This window comes from Bubalus bubalis, chromosome 11 (genome assembly GCF_019923935.1).
Source record: "Bubalus bubalis isolate 160015118507 breed Murrah chromosome 11, NDDB_SH_1, whole genome shotgun sequence".
Classification (NCBI taxonomy): Eukaryota; Metazoa; Chordata; class Mammalia; order Artiodactyla; family Bovidae; genus Bubalus; species Bubalus bubalis.
The window spans coordinates 50149489-50174209 of record NC_059167.1 but is presented as its reverse complement, the minus strand read 5'-3'; the positions used below and the strand labels follow the sequence as shown (position 1 = coordinate 50174209).

The window sequence follows — 24721 nt, the reverse complement described above, 5'->3', positions numbered from 1 at the left end:
ATCTTTCATGCAAGTCTTTTTATCAAACTGAGGAAGCACCTATCTGTGCTTAGTTTCCTGAGAGGTTTTATTATGTATATTTGATTTTGTTGAATACTTTTTCTAAATCTTTCAAAATATTTTTCTCCTTAGTTCTGTTAATGTGCTGAACGAAAATGACTGATTTTCAATGTTGATTTTCAACAATTAAGCTACTCTTTCACCACTGATACATACACCATGTGCATTTTGAGTACCAGGGTGTTGTTCACCTTATAAAATGAGGTGCAAAGTATTCCCTTGTCATCTATTTTCTAAAATAGTTTGTGTATGATTGGTATTAATTTCCCCCCTCAGCATCTGAAAGAATTCACCAGTGAAACTATATGACCCTCAAACTTTTTCTGTAAAAAAACTGAGATGAATTCACTTGCATTAATAGATATTCAGTTCAGTTCAGTTCAGTTGCTCAGTCATGTCCGACTCTTTGCGACCCCATGAACTGCAGCACGCCAGGCCTCCCTGTCCATCACCAACTCCCGGAGTTCATTCAGACTCATGTCCATCGAGTCGGTGATGCCATACAGCCATCTCATCCTCTGTCGTAGAGCTATTCAAACCCGTGCTTCATCTTGTCTCCTTTCAGTAAGTAATTTTTAAGAAATTTGCTTATTTCACCTAAGTTTCAAATTCATTAACTTATTCCTAACACTTTCTTATTTTTCTTTTAATGTATATATGACCTTCAGTGATAATCTGTCTGCCACTTCAGATACTGGTAACTGGCTGTTCTTTCCCCACCTCCCTGTCCCATGTTTATTAGTCTAGCTAGAAGTTATTCATTTCATGGATCTTTTCAAATAACCAAATTCTGGCTTCATTAGCTTTTTCTATTATTTGTGTAATATTACACTTTTACTGCTCTTATTTGTACTGCTTTCTCCCTTCTTTTTCTAACTTCAAAGGGCAGAACCTCAGGTCATGCACTGCAATCTTCTTGAATACAAGTATTCAGACCTATACATTTTCTTCAAGGCACTGCTTTAATTGCATTAACAAATTTTGTTATCTTATTTCATTATAATTTACTTAGGAATACTTTCTAAATTCCCTTCTGATTTCTTTTCAAAATCATGGGTTATTTAGACATGTCCCTGTCTAAATGAAACAGCCCATTTCATTCCAAATATTTGGCATTTTTCTAGGTATCTTACTGACTTCTAATTTAATTCTTTTGTGGTCAGAAAAAATACTTTGTATGATTTTAAGCTTTTTCAATTTATTGACATTGATTTAAAGATCAGCATATGGTTCAATCCTGTCAAGTCTAACATCTACCCTTGAAAGGAATTTATATTCGTCAGTTGTTGGGAACAGAATTTTATAAGTATCAATTACCTCAAAGTAGTTTACAGTGGTTCCTTTAGTTCTATGTCTTTACTAAGTTTCTGTCTAGTTATTCTGTCAATTGCTGAGACAGAGGTATTCAAATCTTCAACTATGATTATGAATATCTCTCTTTAATTGTATCAATTATTTTTCCCTTCATTTTGAAGCTCTGTTATTAGATGTATACACAGTTTATCATTGTTTCTTTATGTATTGACTCATCATTTTATCATAATCAAATGTGGTATATAATGGGATTGATTATAATGGAAAAAGAAAATGGTAAAGAAACAAATGGTATGGTTAAATTTCTAAATAACTGTTAACTGAGTTTTGAAAGTTAATTGCTATTTTTTCAAGGGTAAATATCTTAACTCTGATGAAAATTAAATCTCTTGGGGAAAAAACACAAGACATTGCCTATTCTAGGCTGAGCACTTTGAATACATACTTGTTTAAGAGGTATCAATGACAAATAGTCATAATCATAAAAAGAATTTCTCATTTCATGGTAGCAGTTATTAAAATATTATATCAATTGAGTTTTTCTTGACAGTTAATTTTTATTGGAATATAGTTAGATTTACAATCTTGGGTTAGTTTCAGGTCTACAGCAAAGTGAATCAGTTATACATATACATATATCCACTCTTTTTTACATTCTTTTCCCATATAGGTCATTATATAGTATTCAGTAGAGTTCCCTATGCTATAGGTCCTTATTAGTTATCTATATATAGTAGTGTGTATATCTCAATCCCAATCTCCCAATGTATTGCCTCCATACCTACTGTTAATAAAGATGTTGGCTTCTATGATCTGTGTTAAATTAAAAAAAAAAATTCAATTGCAGAATGATCTATCAATGTTTCCAGTAATACTGCAACACCAGTTTCCTTTTAATGGCTCATCAGTTATGCAATTGCTGTGAAGGTAATATGAGCAGACTCATTTAGCAACATATTATTACATCATCTTTACATGAAGTAAGGCCCATCAGGCACTATTAAATTAGCCTGAATTTTGCAGTATGTCAGCAGCATTTTATGTACATTAATAGCAAAGTTAATGTTCCTTGGGGATTTTGTTGAGAAAAAATGGTTTCAAAGTGGTGTTTAGATATATTTGTGTAATATTTTGTAGCCATTATTTATATTTTCCTCTATTATCATTGTGTGATTAAGATTATTATGTTGCTTGTGAACAGGTAAGACAAAATGGCAGCCAATTGTTTTCATGTATTTTTTTTTCTTTGACCCATTATAGTAAGTACTGTTTGAAATACAGGGTTTTTTTTTTTTTTGAATGGGAGTGATATACTTTTTTAAACTCTTGAATTTCCTGAATTTACTACTTAGGCCTCAAATCAGCTGGTGTGATCCACAGTAACTTCTCCCAGCAACTGTAGCATAGTCAGAGTTAAGTAACAGTAATAAATAGCAAAGCCATTGTTCCATTCACAGTAAGGAAACCTTTTACTTAGAGACCTCCAGTCTTCACTGATGTTATTTACTCTTGTTGCAGTATTATCTTCTCTGTGCTCAATTTTGGACTTTCTTTTTGGGGCTCAAGCATTGCTTCTGTGAATTCTTCAAAAGCAAGTATTTTCCCGATTTGAATATCTATAAAACTTCCTGATACAGCAATATCATTATTTTATATATTCCCATAACCTCCTTCTCTTTTCCATGGGCCAGCCTGATCTCTCCAACGTAGGATAATTATTAAACAATGATCTTGTAGTTCCTTTTTTAATACTCCATATATGCTTACATTTGGGGTATACAGAGGAAGTGGGGTTCACAAAGCATAATCCCCAGTTCATGGGAATTAAAATCACCTGAGGCACGTATTAAAAATACAAGTTCTCAGGCCCCTCCTTGACCAAACAAATTAAAATGAGGGAAGTAAGAAATTCTACAGTAACAAGCATGAGTTTAGAAGGCCTACCACTTTGCTAAATGTATGGCTCTGAGGAAATTACAAAATACCTATGGAGAACACTCAATTTCTAACCTGCAAAAATAGATGCCGTTAAAAGAATTAAACGTGGGAGTTCTCTGGTTACCTAGTGATTAGGCTTTCACTGCCAAGCTGGCCTGGGTTCAATCCCTGGTTGGGGAACTACAGAAAAAAACAGAGGGGCATTAAATGTGTAATTCAATGCCTGGCTTAGTTAGTGCTCAGTGAATGATAACAATTGTTATTAGAATGCTATGCATCTAGGTTTAAATAATTGTTTTGATATGAGAATTAAATCTGGTATAACACATTAATCATTGGTAAAAAGTTAAGATTCATTTTTGCAAAACTGGAGAATTACATACATGGAGCTAACCATTGATTCTAACTAAATAGTGATTCCTTTGGTAAGGGAGTATAAAAAAAACTAAGTGAAAACTCATTAATATAAGCATTAACAATAATTTAATAGTTGTAGTTTCAAAGAGCTTACAATAGTTTTTATTTTCAAGTTTACAAGTAGTGTTAACATTAGACAAATGGTTCTCAATCTTCTTGGTCTCTTAAAAATAATATTAAGGACTCAGAATAGCTGTTTTTGGTGGGTTATATGAATTGAAAACATTTTAAAAGGTACATTCATTTTGCAAAATATTTTCATTTTCAAGTGTATGCAGTTTAGCCTTCTGAGACTTACATACATGGGGAAAAAAATCGCTAATTCTGTTTTCCAAATGAAGAAGTCAACATAGAGATTGTATTTAAGGTTAAATGACTTGTCTTAGAACCACAGGTCAGTAACTCAGATATGATATTTGAACACAGGTATTCTGATTCTGAATGGCACAACTATGGGATAGTTACTAAATGATGTAGTATCAGGAAGATCTCCTGGAGAAGGGAATGGCAAACCACTCCAGTATTCTTGCCTGGAGAATTACATGGACAGAGGAGCCTGGCGGGCTACAAACCATGGGTCTCAAAGAGTTGGACACAACGGAACGATTTAACACTTTCACTTTACTTTCCATTTTCCCTGTGATAGTTAAGTGCCCATGTCTAAAGTTAAGGTGGGTCTTATGAAAGGCATGCAGACAGCAGAAAACACTTAAATGTATTCTGCCTTTCCTTTGTATGCTTTTTGGCTTGATTCTGATGGGAATCTGCAGGCAAACTGTATATTTAGGATTCTCAGTGTAAAGATGTGGGGGAAAAAGCAGAGGAAATGGCCATTAGTAGAAATGCAACATGCTAAGGAATATGAAGACTTGAAAGAACATTTCCAAGTCAAAGAGACTGGAGGAAACTCAAAATTGTTTCACTGCAGGTTTGCAAGGAGGTCTTTCCAAGAAATTGTCCTCAGCAGGAAATCCTTTGTGTCTTGTCACTTTAGCAAAGCTATATTATAACTAGCAGAGCTATATTATAATTACCCTTAAACCAGGCACCTGTCATGCTCTGCTTATCTTTGGCCCAAGCAGTTTTCAAATCTTTTGATCATAAAATACCTTGCCTCACCTGCTGGTTCTTTCCATAGATCAATGATGATGAAGAATAAGTAACAGATGACCATGAGACCTCCTTCCTAGCTTCCCCTTTAGTAATCTCATGGACAAACTCCATGAACAAACTTGTGAACAGGATAACATCTAAGGGACTTCCCTAGGAGTACAGTGGTTAAGATTCCATGCTCCCATTGCAGGGGGCAGGTGTTCGACTCCTGGTCAGGGAATTAATATCTCACATGATGTCCTGTGACCAAAAAAAAAAGACTGCCTCTAAAGAAAGATCACAAGAAGTCAACAAAACTACATGCAGTGGAGAATAGCAATGACTCTGATTCCTCATCTCAATGATTAACTGAAATTAATTCCCCCCTTCTTCCCCCTTTATAAACCGTCATGGTTGAACAGCATCTTCAGAATTAGTTTTGGCAGGGGGATTCAAGTCTGCCTTCTCCCCAGATTGTCAACTTTCTGATCAAAAGCAACTTTCCTTTCTACCAAAACCTGCTCCTCAGGTATTGATTTTCAAGTAAAAAACAGCTGGACCTGAGTTTAGTAACAGATTATGATGAAAATACTTCCAACATTAGTAAGTTTAACCCAAGATAGTCAAGCCTCACGGAGCAATTTCATGTTCTTCTTGTAGTTTACCAGCAACACTGTTCTTTTTATGAGGAAATAAACAGACATCATCTTCAGAAATCAGCATTTTGGAAGATGGTAGGAAGGTAACTGGTACTTTGCCTCCAGTTGAAATGGAGGTGAGTTATGAAATTCTTTTCACGATAGAGAAATACAGTTTGGTGAACCATGGAATGGAAACCATTTCAAACAGAGGAGCAGAAAGAAAATGTTTAATTACTAAAACCCCACTACATTTAGTCACAAATTAAAAGCATAAAAAGGGTGAAATAAAATGGATAAATTTCCACCTCCTCTGTTAACGTCTTTATTTACATGTTAAGAAATTATCTCACTGATTTTGTATTTATTAACTTACTTGACAGCCTGGTAATCCAGTATCTCTGCTGTACAGGGAAAATGAGCCTCTCTCTGACGTTTTTCCTGTAAAACAAAGAAAGTAACTTTATATAGAAATCTTCAATGACTGACACACAATCAATTCAACTTCTAGACCATTTATGAGAACAAATGATAAACAAGAATATAAAATCCAATAAACAAAATCTGAATAGCTTACTGCTGTTTCAGTCATGTGACAAAATGAAAAAAAAAATTCAAAAGAATGGATATCTATACAGCCAACAGTATGACCCATATACCTACAAGTGAGCATAACGTTTTCCCATACTTGCTTCAGATTCAACATCTTCCCCCTCTCTCTCCAAAATTAAAACATTATCGATATAGTGCACATCTTACCCCAGACTCAAAGGTAACCACTACCATAAAACTGGTATATGATTCCCATGTATATTTTGAATCTATTAGCATATATTTATGTACTCAAACAATACACATTACTATCTGTGTTTAATACATTTAAACCGATGGGATTACACGGTATATAACCTGAGATATACATTAAAGATAAGACATCTAGTTCACTCGTTTTTGCCGCTATAAAATGTCCTAATATACAAATAAAAAGGATAGTTGATCTATTTTCCTACTGAAAAACAGAAAAATAGTTTCTACTTTTTCTGTTGTTATCACGAAGACTGCTTAAACAAATATCCTTGTACATATTGTACACATACAGAAGAGTTTCTCAGGATAGACACAAAGAAGTGGAACTGCTGGATTAAAGGATGAACACATTCAACTATGCATTACCTTTCTCTGAAGTTTTCATGCAGATGTATACCCTTCCCAGAAAAGAATTAGAATTCTGTTGGGATTATATCTGCAGTTCCAAAGCTGATGGCCAAGTGTCAGGAATGGTATAGGCCAGCGCTAGAGGGAGAGCAGATGTCTCAAAGTGCTGACAACTGACAGCAGTGCTAATTTGCTTTTTAATACACAGGAGCTTAGTAGGTTTAGTAAAGTGAATTTTCAATTAGCATATAGTTTTAAACTAAACGGTCTCTCACAAATAGACACATTGCTTAAAAAGACTTCTGCAAGGATCACAATTTGATGCTAATATCAAAAATGGCAATACAAACAAACAATGATAATGGAAGAGCTAATTCTTTTTCTCTGTTTCAAAGTATAAAAAAAAAAAAATTAAATCTGACAAGTTACCCAAAATATTTAAAGTTACTGAGGCTATATGAACTTCACCATAACTGTGCACTACACAATGAGATATTGGCTCGTGATTATATAAAACTATAGTTTATTAACTAAAAAAAAACTCCACACATAGTTGACATGCTCAAAATTGTTTACTGATATGGTACACAATTTTTAAAAAACTTAAGAGATGCATGTATTAATATTTGATCATTTTCACTGATGTATGCATGCTACTGACATACTCAACTGGCCAACTGATACAGAAATCTTAGAACTCTGAACTTGGCATCTACTGAACCTTTAGATACACAAAACAATTCTTGTAATAACAAAGCAAGTTATTAGAAAATACTCTAATAATTAAGGATATAATTTCTGAGCCCATTAGAATATGTCTTAAGAAGCACTTACTGTTTACTACTGATGAAGTACCTATTACAGGCCAACACATAAAAATTACATGATTTATGAAAACAGGTTAATTAATGTGGTTTATTTGCCTCATTCTCACCACCAAGTAATACGCTCTATATAAAGAATTTTAATTGGCAAAATATATGAAATTAAAGATGAAAACATCTGTAACTCTTTAAATATATCCTTTACAAGTAAGACTACTTATATAAGTCAAAATAATATCTTACAGTTTTGGATTCTACATTTCAGCTCTTGAAACCTGCTTCATGAAATTCTTAACGGATTATATATTTTCAAGTCTGACACACAGCCTTCCCTGTTGAACCAAGATGATGTCATATACCTAGCAGGACAGAACTGGGAGACAGTAACATTTTAAACCAATACCATAAAGTTTTTTTTTTTTTTTAAAAGACTGTTCCAATGACTTGTCATTCATGACAATACACTATCAACTTATTATTAGTTGAAATAGTCACTAAGTCCTTTTTACCTTGCAAATTCTTCCTTATACATTATCTCAAACAGTAAGGACTTAAAACTAAATAACTGTTATACTTTCATTCAACTGTACTGCTGCTGCTGCGTCGCTTCAGTCGTGTCCGACTTTGTGCGACCCCATAGATGGCAGCCCACCAGGCTCCCCCGTCCCTGGGATTCTCCAGGCAAGAACACTGGAGTGGGTTGCCATTTCCTTCTCCAATGCATGAAAGTGAAGTCGCTCAGTCGTGTCCGACCCTCAGCGACCCCATGGACTGCAGCCTACCAGCCTCCTCCATCCATGGGATTTTCCAGGCAAGAGTACTGGAGTGGGATGCCATTGCCTTCTCCACAACTGTACTAGTAAGGATTTTTTTTTTTAATTGTTGAGGTGGACAGAATGAGAGATATTAGGTCTTTTTAAAAAATAAAGTACAGATTTCAAATGCAATCTTAATATCTGTGTGGAAGCTACCCATTAGATAAAGACTGTTTAAAAATAATGTCAAGTTTTAAAATTTACTTCCTGTACCTATTTAAATTTCTAAACTTCTTCCTTTCAGAGGAAATTCAAACCAGAAAGAAAGAAAGTCATTTAATATTAGCCCATAACATTTCAAAGTTTCCTCTAAAATGGAAAGTTGAGAGCTTGTTTTTAAAATGACACATATCCTATTCAAATGAGATTCAAAATGTAAATACATTTTAGTTCACCTTTAACTTGTTAAAACTATTTATTTCTTAGGGACTTTAGAAATCTGGGTACTCCTGAAATATAATAACACATATCATGTCTGAGATTTAAAAGACAATAATCTTTAATTCTTACAAAATTACTTTTCACAAGAACACTCTTCAAGAAGTAAAATGAATCCTATGTCTTTTTATTTTATCTTAGATGTCTGATAAAGAACAGAAACTTCTGATTACAATTTAAGAACTACTAGTAACAACATATATCTCATTTCCTTTGAAATACCTATTAAAAATATCACCAAAATTTTACTGAGATATTCTAGTAGAGGGGTTTTATTTGCGTGTGGGTATGTATGAACCATGGGCCTCTTTGGTATAACTACTCTTCATTTTTTAAAAAAATAATGCCACTCTTCTCACTGGTTTTATGTTTTTTCTTATAGTCTGTTTATTACTTTTTGTTAATTTAATATTTTTAAAATTTATTTATTTTAATTGGAGGCTAATTACAATATTGTAGTGGTTTTGCCATACCTTGACATGAATCAGCCATGGGTGTACATGTGATCCCCATCCTGAACCCAGAACTACTCTTCAGAATAATGTTTTTAAAAGTATAAAGCAAGATATGTACTATTAAAAGTAATCTAATGTTATTAAAATATTAAACAAATGTGCTGCACAGTAATACCTTATTATTAACACATTAAGTACAAGATCTAGAAGTAGGCCTATTAACAATGGTAATTTCAAATCACAAATGACAATTTAAGATATCTGCAACAACTATATTATGCTATGAGAATATCTATCCTATTGGTGACAAAAATCATAAATACTATCAGGTCTCTTTTGCTACCCTCATTCAAGGAAATTCCTCATTAGCACTCCTCATTTAAGGAAATGCTAAATTTCACTTGGAGACTGGGAAAATTACAATTCTTTTTCTGTCCAAGTTAACTGATTTTGCTTCCATTTTGAGAGTCTCTGGACTCACTTTAAGAACCCCAACACTAGTGGAAGAGAAACATATTATTGAAAGATATACATTTATATATATATTTGTATATTGAGCCCAACACGTATTTCATAAATATTTTGTGTGCAAAAGCTTTTTATTTAGACTTGTACGGTATATTATACATTAATCAGCCTCAGTATTTTCTGACCCCAAACAGAAATGTTCAAGACATGACAGAAGATGTTCAATAATTTGGATAGGATTTGTAACTACTGTTTAAGAAAAAGCAAATTACCGATTCAAGACATTATTTTACCCAGGTGTTTGTGAAAGATATATAAACTATTAGAAACAGTCATTACTGTAACAAATTTTCTTGGATTAAAAAAAAAAAATTCTAAGTCATCTTGTTCCCTAGGAATAACATACATGTTTTAACAGCAAGTTGAAACTCTCCACTGCTTGCCTAAACTCCAGAAACACAAACTAATGCTAATATTAGTCTATAAAGAACTCTTCAAAAGATCGTTTCACCTATATTCTTTTGGCACAGGACATAATCAGCAGTCAAGCTGAGGCTGAGAACAGACAGGCAAGTTTACCTTTCCATTCCTTCCCAACCCAAGCACAAATATGCAGGAGTTGACTAGATAGAAGAATCTGAGTTTGATAAATTCCATCAAACATTTATGGGTTAATCACTCTGAGAGAGCGCCTGTGCCCTTAATAGGTGTCAACAAGCAGAAAAGCTTATAGCCTAACTGGATGAAAAACAAGTTTCACAATTAAGGTCAGGTGTCTTGAGATCCAGATCCAAAACATACTAGGTGGTTCTAGAGGAATGGACAGAGAATTGTCTGGGGCTAACACAATCCATAAGGGCTACTGAACAAGGAAGGAGAGTCATATTCAAACCTGAATGAAGTAATAGACACCATCTGGTAATACTCAGGGCTTCCCTGATAGCTCAGTTGGTAAAGAATCTGCCTGCAATGCAGGAGACCCTGGTTCGATTCCTGGGTTGGGAAGATCTGCTGGAGAAGGGACAGGCTACCCACTACAGTATTGGGCTTCCATTGTGGCTCAGCTGGTAAAGAATTCACCTGCAATGCGGGAGCTAACTGGAGGAGGGCATGGCAACCCACTCCATTATTCTTGCCAGAAAAATCTTATGGACAGAGGAGCCTGGAGGGCTACAGCCCATAGGGTCACAAAGAGTCAGACACAGCTGAAGTGATTCAGCATGCATAGTCACACTAAAAGTAGAGATGAAACCACCCACCCATTTTACAGAAGGATCTTCTGAGCACCAAAGAAGGGTCTTCTGAGCACCGAAGAAGGGTCTTCTGAGCAGGTGGCCCAATATAGCCTTTTAGGCAAGTGACTTTCCAACAAAAGGGGTCTGGGAAATAAGCTGTGTTTTGCCCTACATAAAGCTTAAGCGTTGTCAGATTGGTTTCCATTTAGACCCAGATCACGCTATCTGTAGGCTGTGAGAACAATCAGTCTCAGGGATAAAAGCGATATGCACTGATTGAACAAGTCAATCAAATACCGAGTTGAACATGTTTTCTTTACTGAAGGACTAAAGAATGAAAATCTAGCTAGTCTTGGGATTTTCTAGTGTGGTGAGAACCAAATATAAACAGAGGACCCCATCTTTCATTGTACAGTCACTGATTTTTTTTTTTTTTCAAAAGCAATTAAATGCTGTTTCCCCCAATCAGCAAAAGAGAAAAAAGAAAAAAAGAGTAGAAAGGTACAGACTGAAAACACAAAACAGCAAAGAGATAAGGAAATGTAAAAAGACACAACAAAAAAGAAACAAGGAAATGTGCCTTCCTCTACACCTCTACTGGAATTTAATTATGCCATAACTGCAGTCCAGAATACACTGGCTTTTTTAAACAGTCATACTACCTTGTTGGGCACAAATTAGACTTTTAAAAAAAGAAAGCCGAAACACTGTTAAACCAAGCCTTCCTATTCTGTACTTATACAAATGATTTTTCTAGATGTAAATGCAGGATTTCATTTCCTTTAAAGAGTATTTTAAATTTCATCTTTGATTCATCACATTACCTGAACCTATCTGAATTTATGCTAAGTACTTGGAAGCCCCAGAAAAGAGAGGTAGGAAGAACAAGACCAGAAATTTCTAACGCTTACTCCACCTCAAAAATTGAAGGCATGTCCACTCCCAGAGGAGTGGAGGAAAGAGTTGAAATGACAGGAATCCTCTTGGGAGGTCATTTATGTTGGTGGAATGCACCACACCCAATTTTGGGAACCCTGGTTTAAAAGGGTTCAGATTTTCAGCAGGGTAAAAGTAAACTCCAATTTTGGAAACTCCTTGAAGTGCAGGTGAATTAAAGGACACCTACGTCATTTCTCAGTAATCGTGAATACTAAATAAGACCACATGATCTTTCCCAGGATCAGAGATTAATTTTTCAGTGAGACTTCAGAGGTTACCTACTCCAACTCCTGCCCAAAGCAGTACTACTTTGAACATAAAAAATGTCAGGAAAAAAAGGTCCATGATGATTGCCTTCTATTTTGTATCACTCACAGTTTAAGAATAACACTAAAAAGCCAAAGTGGGGGCTGTTGAGGGATAACACTAAGAAAATAGAATTTCCAACAGTGAAACAAAAACTCTGCAGAAAATAATATGACATTCCAGTTTTTCTTATTTGTAAAGAGATGTGTGGAACAATTAGCTCTTTTGTTGCAAATTTATTAGTGCAGAAGACCTAAAAATAGATATTTTTAGCAGTCAAGTGACTACTGGTGAATCACAATGGGTTCATGTTTATTGGACATTCGGGTATTTTACTGTAAAATGATCATTCACAATTTTGCTCACTTTTTCCTTACTGCATTGTTTGTCTTACTGATTTGTAGGAGTATACATATTTCATACAAGACATTTTACTGTATCTATATATTTTATGTAGCTTGCCTATTCACTCTCGTAATGGTGTCTTTTGACAAACAGAAATTCTTCATTTTAACATAGTCCAATCTGTCCATCTTTCCCTATATGATTAACATTCTTTGGTGTGTGTGCTATTTAAGAATCTCTGCTATTCCAAGGTTAGGAATCTGTTTCTCTAAGCTCTCTTTTAAAGGCTTAATCTTTCACACACTTCAATCAGACTTTGTGTTTTTTTTGTATGCTGCTAAAAGGTCAAGGAACAAGTTTTTTCTATTGGGATATCCAATCGACTTCAGAACTGTTCTACTGAAAAGATGATCCACACTTTATTCTCCACATCCATCACTGTGGCTGCTGTGTGGAGAATACACTATGCGGGAATAAGTGTGAAAACAGGAAGACCACTTAGAAGACTACTGAAATAAGCCAGATGAAAGCTAGGGATGGCTTTACTTGTTCTGACCCACTGAGGGAGGTACTATTAAATCCCCATTTCACTAATGAGGAAAAATAATTTGCCCGAAGTCAAAGAATTGAAAGATCTACAATGCAGGGTTGTCTGACACCAAATTCTTAACATTCTTTTATACTACCCTACTTTCCAGTGGAGGTTTAGGACACAATTCTTATATTCTGATCATATATGCAGACACTTGGCAGATCCCAAATATATGATTTTTTTTTCTCTTTTGAGCCTTCCAAGCAGCTTCTACCAATCAACTGATTTAGCACTGGATGTGAAATGTATTCCTAATGAAAAGAGGGACCAACAACAAATCATCCCCCAAATGATTGGCAGCAAAGCCCAACTACTCCCAAGGTTGGCTCTGGATACGAGAACAACGTAGTTATGCTGGTTTCACTCAACTGCTTTTAGTTCTCACAAAGAGCACATGATGATGTTACTCTTGTTTGAAGTGCCTTTTAGAAAAATATTTATTCTTTTCATGTCTTTCTGGGCCTCAGTTTCATATCTGTAAGAATAAACAAGTTGGACAATATTAGAAATTGCATAAAAACATCCTGCAAGATTGTTCTGTGTGGCCAATGAGGGGATTTGTTTGTGTGTGTATGTTTTAAACAATTTAAAAAATCAATTGCTATGCCAGCCAAGAGAACACACCTTGTGGAACACTCCTGTTTTGGGGGATGTAACGAACTCCCTGAAGTCAGGTCCTTTAGGGAACTGCTCCACCTGCGGTGCTCTAGAATTCAGGGCTGCTTTTGTACTGAGGCCCACTTGCTCCAACACATCTGACAGAGTATGGTGCGAAAAGCAAAACACACTCCTTCCTGGGAGACAGGGCTTTACTCTGTTGACCAACTTGGGCTCATGAACTCTCCAGCTGCTTTGTTGAACCTTCCTTAGAGTACACACTAGTGTAGGACTCTTTCACTTTCTCTTCTTCACTCTCAATGTCTTGAGGTTGCTGTTGGAATTTGCTGACCAGCTATTACATGCAAAGCACTGTGAAAGGTGCTTTACTTACACTGCTGGTAACACTGCTAGCTTTATTTTTCATCTTACTAGATATCCTGTTAATACCAAGGAGTCACTGAAGGAAGCTGTGAGATATGACAGTAAATTTTCAGGGTCTCTCAATCTACAGGTTTCTAGAAACCTGCCCCAGTTGTATGTGTTCTTTTCCTACCAACGTGTGCTGTCTCTTTAGGTATATTTGACTCTGCAACCCTATGGACTGTAGCTCGTCAGGCTCCTCTGTCCACGGGATTCTCCGGGCAAGAATACTGGAATGGGCTGCCATGCCTTCCTCCAGGGGATCTTTCTGATGCAGGAATTGAACCTCTTTATGTCTCTTCCATTGGCAGGCAGGTTTTTTACCACTAGCACCACATGTGAAAGTCACTCAGTCGTGTCCGACTCTTTGCGACCCCATGGACTATACAGTCTATGGAATTTTCCAGGCCAGAATACTGGAGTAGATAGCCATTCCTTTCTCCAGGGGTTCTTCCCAACCCAGGGATCGAACCCAGGTCTCCTGCACTGCAGGCAGATTCTTTACCATCTGAGCCACAGGAAGCCCAATAATATTTTTACGAGCAAATGACCAGAGAAAGAGAGATCATGGAAGATGTAGCTGGCTCAGTATTTATTTCTGCAGCAGTTTAGTGAGTACTTGAAAATTTCCAACAAAGTTTAGTAATTTCAATGAATAGATACTACTCAAGAAACAATTGTTGACTTCACAAGTAACAGCACAAATCAGAACAAATAGCTTCCCAATCTGCCTGAAAGCCAATATTATTTCAAGTTCATTCAGGCCTACTGATTTATATTCAAATTCAAAATCTATTAAATAAAAAACTCCATCACCATATCTTATTTTTTAAAAAATCTTTATTTATTTGGCTGTGTTGCATCTTAGTTGCGGCATGTGGGATCTAGTTCCTGACCAGGGATCGAACCCAAGACCCCTGCATTGGGAGCTTGGAGTCTTAACCACTGGACTAACAGGGATATCCCTATCACTCTATTTTCAATGAGCAGCATTAGACTATTTTTCTTAAAAGATAAAGGCTTAACCTAGAAAAAGAATTCCTGGATATGTCAAAAATTACCTAGATCAACACTGTCCTTCAGTCACCCAGTTGTGTCCAACTCTTTGTGACCCCATGGACTGCAGCACGCCAGGCCTCCCTGTCCCTCACCATCTTCTGGAGTTTGCCCAAGTTCATGTTCATTGCATTGGTGATGCTGTCCAGCCATCTCATCCTCTGACACCCTCTTCTCCTTCTGTCCTCAATCTTTCCCAGCATCAGGGACTTTTCCAGTGAGTGGTCTATTTGCATCAGATGACCAAAATACTAGAGCTTCAGCCTCAGCACCAGTCCTTTCAGTGAATATTCAGGGTTGATTTCCCTTAGGATTGACTGGTTTGATGATCTTGCTGTCCAAGCGACTTTCAGGAGTCTTCTCCAGCACCACAGTTCAAAGGCATCAATTCTTTGGTGTTCTGCTTTCCTTACATTCCTGCTCTCACAACCGTATATGACCACTGAAAAAACCATAGCTTTGATTATATGGACCTTTCTGTCAGCAGAGTAATGTCTCTGCTTTTCAACACACTGTTTAGGTTTGTCATCGCATCCCCAACAAGAAGCAATCGTCTTCTGATTTCATGGCTGCAATCACCTCCCACAGTGATTTTTGAGCCCAAGAAGAGGAAATCTGTCACTACTTCCACCTTTCCCCCTTCTATTTGCCATGCAGTAATGGGGCCAGATGCTATAATCTTAGTTTTTTTTTTTAATATTTAGTCTTAACTGACTCTTTCACTTTCCTCCTTCACCCTCATCAAGAGGCTCTTTAGTTCTTCACTTTCTGTCACTATCAACATTATAATGTTTCAAAATATTTCAATAAATGCATCATGAGAGCTTTTCTATATTTAGTTTTCAAAGAAACAATGTAAAATCCTTACACAGGCAAATCTAAATATCTGAGCACAAATCTGAATTTGGTCACGGTTCTATGAGGAGAATATCTTCGTCCCCCTTGGGTATCTTTGAAAACTCATCAATTACCTAACTCATTTACGTATAGAGATGCTTTTCCTCTCTTCTTGTGGACGAACACTACCAAAACTGTCATTCAATTTGAATCATACTAACCATCTGGAGAAACCTAAAATACTGTCCTACAGAATGGGAAAATCTGTAATGCCTTTGGGTATATCTAAGCAGAGACTTAGGAATTCTGACTGCTGGATTCATATCTTGGCTCTTGTTTCTCTCTCACTCAGTGAACTGGCCAAGTTACAAGTCACTGAACATCAACGGCCCCAACTCACTCTTTCAGTAAAGCCAACTCAGTAACATGTATTTCACACAGTCCTGTACAATTTAATTAATGCTTATAAAGTAGTTGGAAATTCTTATCTGAAAGAACCTAGCACAATGCTAAATATTAGAATCACAACCTTCATTTTGGAAGCAACCTCTTTAAACTTACAGGAAGAAAAAAAGAGCCTAAAAAGGAACTCAAACTAACAGATTTTTTTAAAAGGGAAGGAAAGAGAGAGAAGTTTTTAACATAAATGCTTGCCTATTTTCTTCACAACAATTTGTTTAAGTATTATTGGCTAACATTTGTGCCAAGCACACTGCTGACTACATTGAAGATATTTAAATATCTAGTGCCAACAAGCACAGCTGCTGGACTCTCTATGCCCTCCTCTTGTTCACTCTGTGCCAAATTACTCACACAGCAATGAATGATGAGGCAGCAGCATAGGAAAATGCCAAGTGTGAGTGAGATTAGTGATAAACCAGAAGATCCCTACAGAGGTCAGTGATTAGCAAGTTCCCAGTCGTAATCACTTTTCTAACCCAGTCTTTATCTTATCATTTTATTCCACCTTAACTCTGCATCAACTTCTAGTGACAGGCATCAAACTATAAGTGTCTTCCCAATTAATCCTGCAGAATTGCTACCGTACTAATAAAGGATCTCATTATCCTTGATAAGAACACACTGTCAGACCTGGGCAATTTGAACAGGCTTTAGAAATGACTTTTTGCGACTAAATCCAAGAGAAAGTAGTCCAGGACACAAACATTCACCAGTCCAGCTGTTCTTCCCATGCTCTCCATCCCTCCTCCTAAAGTCAGATTCACAAATTAAACAAATAGGCAAGGATGAGAAGGTTTCTTACACAAAACAGTTTACTTTTCAGTCACTGGAAAGCTGGAAGAGAGAATATTAAAATGCAGGATTCAATATGAGAAGGTGAGGTAGGTAGAAATTGGGAATGAATGAACACAGTAGAAAAAGAAAATGTATCGATCAATTTTAGTCCCTTATCAAAACTTTCTAGACCATTTCATGGTCCATTTCAGAATCCATATCACGGTATTCACTACAGGTAGCTCAAAATCTGAACTCCACTTCTCTCAGAGATGTTACTTAATAATTACCTTTCTAACTTGTATCTGAAAATGTATTCATATCTATATCGCAGTGTTGCTTTTCCTTAGATTCAGATTTTAAGGGTGTTTCCTCATTTCTCCAACCTCATGAAGTTTAAAACTTAGATAAAAAGATACTTCATTTTTGTAATAATCCAACAAATTATAGAAACAGGAATTATCTCTTCACCTTTGGCTGCATTTGAGGAGAAAACATGGTAAATATGTATTCTCTAACAATAATCAAGTAACCACAATATCCTAATGTTTATGCCATTTCTTAAATGAAGGATTCAAAATAATTCAACTGATGCTTTACAACTTTCCAGCCAATTCTACTGAGCCAATCCTTCAACACACCTCAATCTTGTTTACTCCTCTTACTCCAAAAATAAAGGAAAAAAAGAGAATCAGGTAAAAATCACACCATCAAAAACTGGGCTGGGGGAAGACAGAATACAGCATGTTATCGAATTATCTTGGTAATCACATACATAAATTTCTTGTATATAGAATGATAAACAAAACATTAAGCTCATTATTGCTAATTCCTGTGATTTTCTCAGATGTTTCTGTATTCTGGCTGTTTAATTTAAACCATGACCTTAACCAGGCAAGGTCAGTGTCTGAGTCTGTTTTTTATGGCACCCAGGGACCAGAAGGCAGATGCCACTTGTTCAGGGAACACTGGTCTGGAATTCAAGACTTGTTTTGTTTGCATGCCAGGAACAGATTCTACTCCAAGGCTCTATCTATGGCATACAGCCACGTGGAGGCAGAGAGACAGTTTAAGAGAACCATGCTCTAAAATAGCAGATAATGAATGACTGTTAATTAGCTAGTTTCCCTTGACAGCAAGAAATGGAATAAAAAAAGGAACTAGTCAATGGAACTGCGAACATGTACCAACTATCTAGTCAGAAACAGGGCAGTGAAATGAAACTAGCATGGAAATGAGAGCCAGGAGGGTCCTGTCTTTGTGTGAACTAGCAGTGTGACATGCATATATCATTAAACCTCCCCAGGAATCAGTTTCTTTACCTAAAGAAAGGAGTGAGGTGGGGCAAGTTTGGACTGGATGATCTTTATTTCAATAGCCTATGAAACTGACATCCTCATCTACTTTGTTATCATCAATCAGGCATCCTCTTCTGACAGAATGTAAATTTTGGTACTGTTGGCACTAAAAGGAAGACAGGCTGCTAAAAAAATTTAGGGACTTACGTAATGATGACGTGCAGTTATAAAAATGAATTATATAGGCAGTTCATCATACCTCTGTTTAGTACACTTTGATGTATTTCGATTGTGAAGTTGGTATTTGACTGTAGGAAACTGAAGTTAATATACTCAGGATTATTAAGACTTCATCCCACTCAGATTAAGAAAAACTAAATGGTAATACAATTTCTCATTAGGGCTGAACATTCTCCACCTATACACTGTAGGAAGGTAAACACATTTTGTACACCAGAGAAAATGTACAGATATGGAGCAACTGAAAGGAGACTATTTTCTTGAAACAGAGAAAGCCTCAAATAAAAGCCTTAAATCCCTTTTACGGTCTACTAAGATTTAAATAAGGTTCTTGCTACATTTGGGTAACTATGAAGGCAGAGTATAAGACATTTCAGTTTTCAGAATGGCCTCCTATACAGCAATTTACGGCCAACAGGAAGCTTGGGGCTGGTGCACTGGGATGACCCAGAGGGATGGTATGGGGGGGAGGTAGGAGGTGGGTTCAGGATGGGGAACATGTGTACACCCGTGGCGGATGCATGTTGATGTATGGCAAAACCAATACAATATTGCAAAGCAAAAAAATAAATAAATAAAAGAAACCAAAGGAGGAAAAAAAAAACAACAAATTGCTAAAAAAAAAAAAAATCCAAAATAAAAAGTATGTAGCCAAAAACAACAAAAAAATTAAAAAAAAAAAAAGTTTGAAAACAGGTAAAGGCTTGCCTCATATTCTCAATAGGATATAATCCAGAGTTCATTTGTGAGTCACAACTCAAAATAAGTTTTTTTCAAACACTCTGACTCATAAATGGCTATACAAATCAATTTAAATTACTCACTGTATGTAAAACATTTGTTGAAGGGAGAAACAAAGAAATTAAAGAATAAATGAAGTAAGGAAAATAAGTGGGGCTTCCTGGTAGCTCAGTTGGTAAAGAATCTGCTGCAATGCAGGAGACTGACTGCAATGTAGGAGAACTGGGTTCAATCCCTGTGTCAGAAAGATCCCTTGAAGAAGGAAATAGAAACCGACTCCAGTATTTTTGCCTGGGAAATCTCATGGACGGAGAGGCCTGACGAGCTACAGCCCATAGGGCTGCAAAGAGTTGAACATGACTTAACAACTAAACCACCAAAGGAAAAAAGAGTAGGTATGGGGAAGTGGTGAAGAACAGAGACTCTGGATGCAGGATAACTAGGTTACTCCACTTCTTACTAACACTGTTACCTAACTTCTCTATCCCTTAGTTGCCTCAATGCTGTAATGGTGTAATAAAATTTTACTTCACTGAGTTTTTGTGAGGATAAAATGTATTAACATACAATGTGCTTAGAATAGGGAAAAACACAAGCACTATTTAAGTATTAGCTACTATTTTAAAGAAAAATATATTGACTAAAAGACCCATAATATTTAGGATATTTATATCCTAATATCTAAATATTAGTGCTTGAGGAAAAATAGAGAAGAAAAAGAAGGTAGATTCCTGGGAAATAACTTAAATGGAACTAGTAGAAACTTTCAAAGATTTTCAAAATTCTTTATGCCTTTCATTTCGTTCAAAGTCATTAAAAGCTAATGGCTTCTTTCCTTAGCATTAATGAATGGGCAACTCTCTAGCACAATTTGCACACTGGGTCACAAACAATCAAGTTTCTGTTCAACAACTGAATAAGGAGAACGATGTAGCAAAAAAAGCATGCAAGGCATGAAAAAGGTGATAAAGAATTTGAAGCGATATGAAAGCATATAAGGACAACCTAAAGTGGATTTTAACAGAGTTGTAGATTCTGCAACATAGAGGATACATGGTAGATGTAGTCCTTTACCTGCTTATTCCTTTCTTCCTCAGGAGTTGGGAAAAATGGTTATGGGAGATTATCTTGGTTCTAAGACATTGGTTCAACAGAGCTTGGTTGCTGTCTGAAGCTAATACGAGACAGAGAAGCAGATCATCTTTATTAGGTAAAAAGAAAGAATCAGCATTGTGTGGAGAAGGAAATGGCAATCCACTCCAGTGTTCTTGCCTGGAGAATCCCAGGGACGGGGGAGCCTGGTGGGCTGCCGTCTATGGGGTCACACAGGGTGGACATGACTGAAGTGACCAGATGCCATGATCTTCGTTTTCAGAATGTTGAGCTTTAAGCCAACTTTTTCACTCTCCACTTTCACTTTCATCAAGAGGCTTTTGAGTTCCTCTTCACTTTCTGCCATAAGGGTGGTGTCATCTGCATATCTGAGGTTATTAATATTTCTCCCGGCAATCTTGATTCCAGCTTGGGTTTCTTCCAGTTCAGCGTTTCTCATGATGTACTCTGCACATAACTTAAATAAACAGGGTGACAATATACAGCCTTGACGAACTCCTTTTCCTATTTGGAACCAGTCTATTGTTCCATGTCCAGTTCTAACTGTTGCTTCCTGACCTGCATACAAATTTCTCAGGAGCAGATCAGGTGGTCTGGTATTCCCATCTCTTTCAGAATTCTCCACAGTTTATTGTGATCCACACAGTCAAAGGCTTTGGCATAGTCAATAAAGCAGAAATAGATGTTTTTCTGGAACTCTCTTGCTTTGTCCATGATCCAGCGGACGTTGGCAATTTGATCTCTGGTTCCTCTGCCTTTTCTAAAACCAGCTTGAACATCAGGAAGTTCACGGTTCACATATTGCTGAAGCCTGGCTTGGAGAATTTTGAGCATTACTTTACTAGCGTGTGAGATGAGTGCAATTGTGCAGTAGTTTGAGTATTCTTTGGCATTGCCTTTCTTTGGAATTGGAATGAAAACTGACCTTTTCCAGTCCTGTGGCCACTGCTGAGTTTTCCAAATTTGCTGGCATATTGAATGCAGCACTTTCACAGCATCATCTTTCAGGATTTGGAATAGCTCAACTAGAATTCTACCACCTCCACTAGCTTTGTTCGTAGTGATGCTTTCTAAGGCCCACTTGACTTCACATTCCAGGATGTCTGGCTCTAGGTCAGTGATCACACCATCGTGATTATCTGGGTCGTGAAGATCTTTTTTGTACAGTTCTGTGTATTTTTGCCATCTCTTCTTAATATCTTCTGCTTCTGTTAGGTCCATACCATTTCTGTCCTTTATCGAGCCCACCTTTGCATGAAATGTTTCTTTGGTATCTCTAATTTTCTTGAAGAGATCTCTAGTCTTTCCCATTCTGTTGTTTTCCTCTATTTCTTTGCACTGATCGCTGAAGAAGGCTTTCTTATCTCTTCTTGCTATTCTTTGGAACTCTGCATTCAAATAGAAATATCTTTCCTTTTCTCCTTTGCTTTTCGCTCCTCTTCTTTTCACAGCTATTTGTAAGGCCTCCCCAGACAGCCATTTTGCTTTTTTGCATTTCTTTTCCATGGGGATGGTCTTGATCCCTGTCTCCTGTACAATGTCACGAACCTCATTCCATAGCTCATCAGGCACTCTATCAGATCTAGGCCCTTAAATCTATTTCTCACTTCTACTGTATAATCATAAGGGATTTGATTTAGGTCATACCTGAATGGTCTAGTGGTTTTCCCTACTTTCTTCAATTTAAGTCTGAATTTGGCAATAAGGAGTTCATGGTCTGAGCCACAGTCAGCTCCTGGTCTTGTTTTTGCTGACTGTATAGAGCTTCTCCATCTTTGGCTGCAAAGAATATAATCAGTCTGATTTTGGTGTTGACCATCTGGTGATGTCCATGAATAGAGTCTTCTCTTGTGTTGTTGGAAGAGGGTGTTTGTTATGACCAGCGCATTTTCTTGGCAAAACTCTATTAGTCTTTGCCCTGCTTCATTCCGTATTCCAAGGCCAAATTTGCCTGTTACTCCAGGTGTTTCTTGACTTCCTACTTTTGCATTCCAGTCCCCTATAATGAAAAGGACATCTTTTTTGGGTGTTAGTTCTAAAAGGTCTTGTAGGTCTTCATAGAACCGTTCAACTTCAGCTTCTTCAGCGTTACTGGTTGGGGCAAAGACTTGGGATTACTGTGATATTGAATGGTTTGCCTTGGAAACGAACAGAGATCATTCTGTCGTTTTTGAGATTGCATCCAAGTACTGCATTTCGGACTCTTTTGTTGACCATCATGGCCACTCCATTTCTTCTGAGGGATTCCTGCCCGCAGTAGTAGATATAATAATCTGAGTTAAATTCACCCATTCCAGTCCATTTCAGTTCACTGATTCCTAGAAAGTCGACATTCACTCTTGCCATCTCTTGTTTGACCACATCCAATTTGCCTTGATTCATGGACCTGACATTCCAGGTTCCTATGCAATACTGCTCTTTACAGCATCGGACCTTGCTTCTATCACCAGTCACATCCACAGCTGGGTATTGTTTTTCCTTTGGCTCCATCCCTTCATTCTTTCTGGAGTTATTTCTCCATTGATCTCCAGTAGCATACTGGGCACCTACTGACCTGGGGAGTTTCTCTTTCAGTATCCTATCATTTTGCCTTTTCATACTGTTCATGGGGTTCTCAAGGCAAGAATAATGAAGTGGTTTGCCATTCCCTTCTCTAGTGGACCACATTCTGTCAGATCTCTCCACCATGACCCGCCCATCTTGGGTTAAGATAAGAACCTCATACAAGTGTACTTCCAAAATCCTCCCTCCCATCTTTTGGGTAATTGTTGTTATACCTCTAGCTTTTATATATTTTATGTATCCCACATACAGTATTACTATTTTTGCTTAGACATATAGTTATTTTATAGTGTGATTAAAAATGAGGGAACACATGCCTTTTGTATTTATTTTTACCATTTTTGGAGTCCTGATTTCTTTGTATAAGCCATGAACCAAAGCTGCCCTTCCCATTTTTCTAAAGAAAGTTTTACTGGAATACAGCCATCATCTATGGTGGCTGTGCTGCAGAGGCAGAGTTGAACAGTTGTGACAGAGACTGTCTGACCTATAAAGCCTAAAATACATGGTATCTGGCCCTTAACAAAAAAAACTGGTGTAGATCTAAGTATCTGCCCGGTGTCACATTCTCTATGCCTTAAGAACTTTGTTTAACAGGTATTGCAGCATAAGTCTGCTGGGAACTGATTCAGCTTTTCACGTATCTGTAAAAGATTTTACCTTGTCCTCACTGGGGGGAAAAAAAATTCAATGGATATATAATTCTGGGTTGACAGGGTTTAACACTACAGCAATGTCTTACTTTTCATGCTTGCAATTTTTCTAATGACAAGTCTACTGTACATTATTTTCATCACTCTGTACATACATGGTTTTTCTGCCTCTGGTTGCCCTCAAGATTTTCTCTTCATTGCTGGTTTTCAGCAGTTGGAACATACTTCTACAGATATGTGTCCATGTTGTTTTTTTCAAATCCTCTATGATTTTTTTTTTTTCTCTCTCCATCTCCATCCAAGACTTTAGTTGTAGACTGACGGCGTCCCACAGATCTTTTATCACTTTTTTCTCTTTGTGTTTCGGTTTGGATTTATGTTAACCATACTCAAATTACTGATTTCTTTTGCAACTGTGTTATCTATTGACAGTTCTGAAGGAATTCTTCATCTCTGATATCATGCCTTTTATTTCCAGCATTTCAATTTGACTGTTACTACCTCCATCTGCTAAACATTTTCCATTACTTTGTACATGTTGTGCACCCTTTCCCATTGGATTCTTTTAATATGTTAACCAGAGCTACTGTAAAGCCCTTGTCTGATAGTTCCAACAGCTGAGTCATCTTTAAGTCTTGTTCTATTATTTTACCTCTTGACAGTGTTTTTTTTTTTTTTCTTCTTAATGTTCCTGTCTCATAATTTTGACTGAACACAGAATGTCATATGTAGAAGAGTAGAGACTGAGGTAAATAGCATTTAGGCTTGGAAATGAGTGTGCCTATTCCAGAATAAGGCCTTTAGTGTGAGAAAAACTAGTCAATCCAATCAGACGTTTAGCTGGGTGTGACTGTTGTTGCCACTGTTACCTTCACTTGACCAGAAGTGTCAAATCCTCCAGTGATTGGCTGCTTCTGCCTAGCGCCTGGCATAT

General features: G+C 36.8%; 1 protein-coding gene across 7 annotated transcripts in view; it reads right to left on the bottom strand.

The window, feature by feature from the left end:
• The window catches only part of TCF12 (transcription factor 12), a 392641-nt gene that overhangs the window by 112201 nt on the left and 255719 nt on the right, over positions 1-24721 (bottom strand). For all 7 annotated transcript variants that reach the window (XM_025295665.3, XM_025295667.3, XM_025295663.3 and 4 more), the window contains one exon: positions 5836-5900. In XM_025295665.3, coding sequence (XP_025151450.1) covers positions 5836-5900 — 65 coding nt within the window. The remainder of the gene's footprint in view (positions 1-5835; positions 5901-24721) is intronic.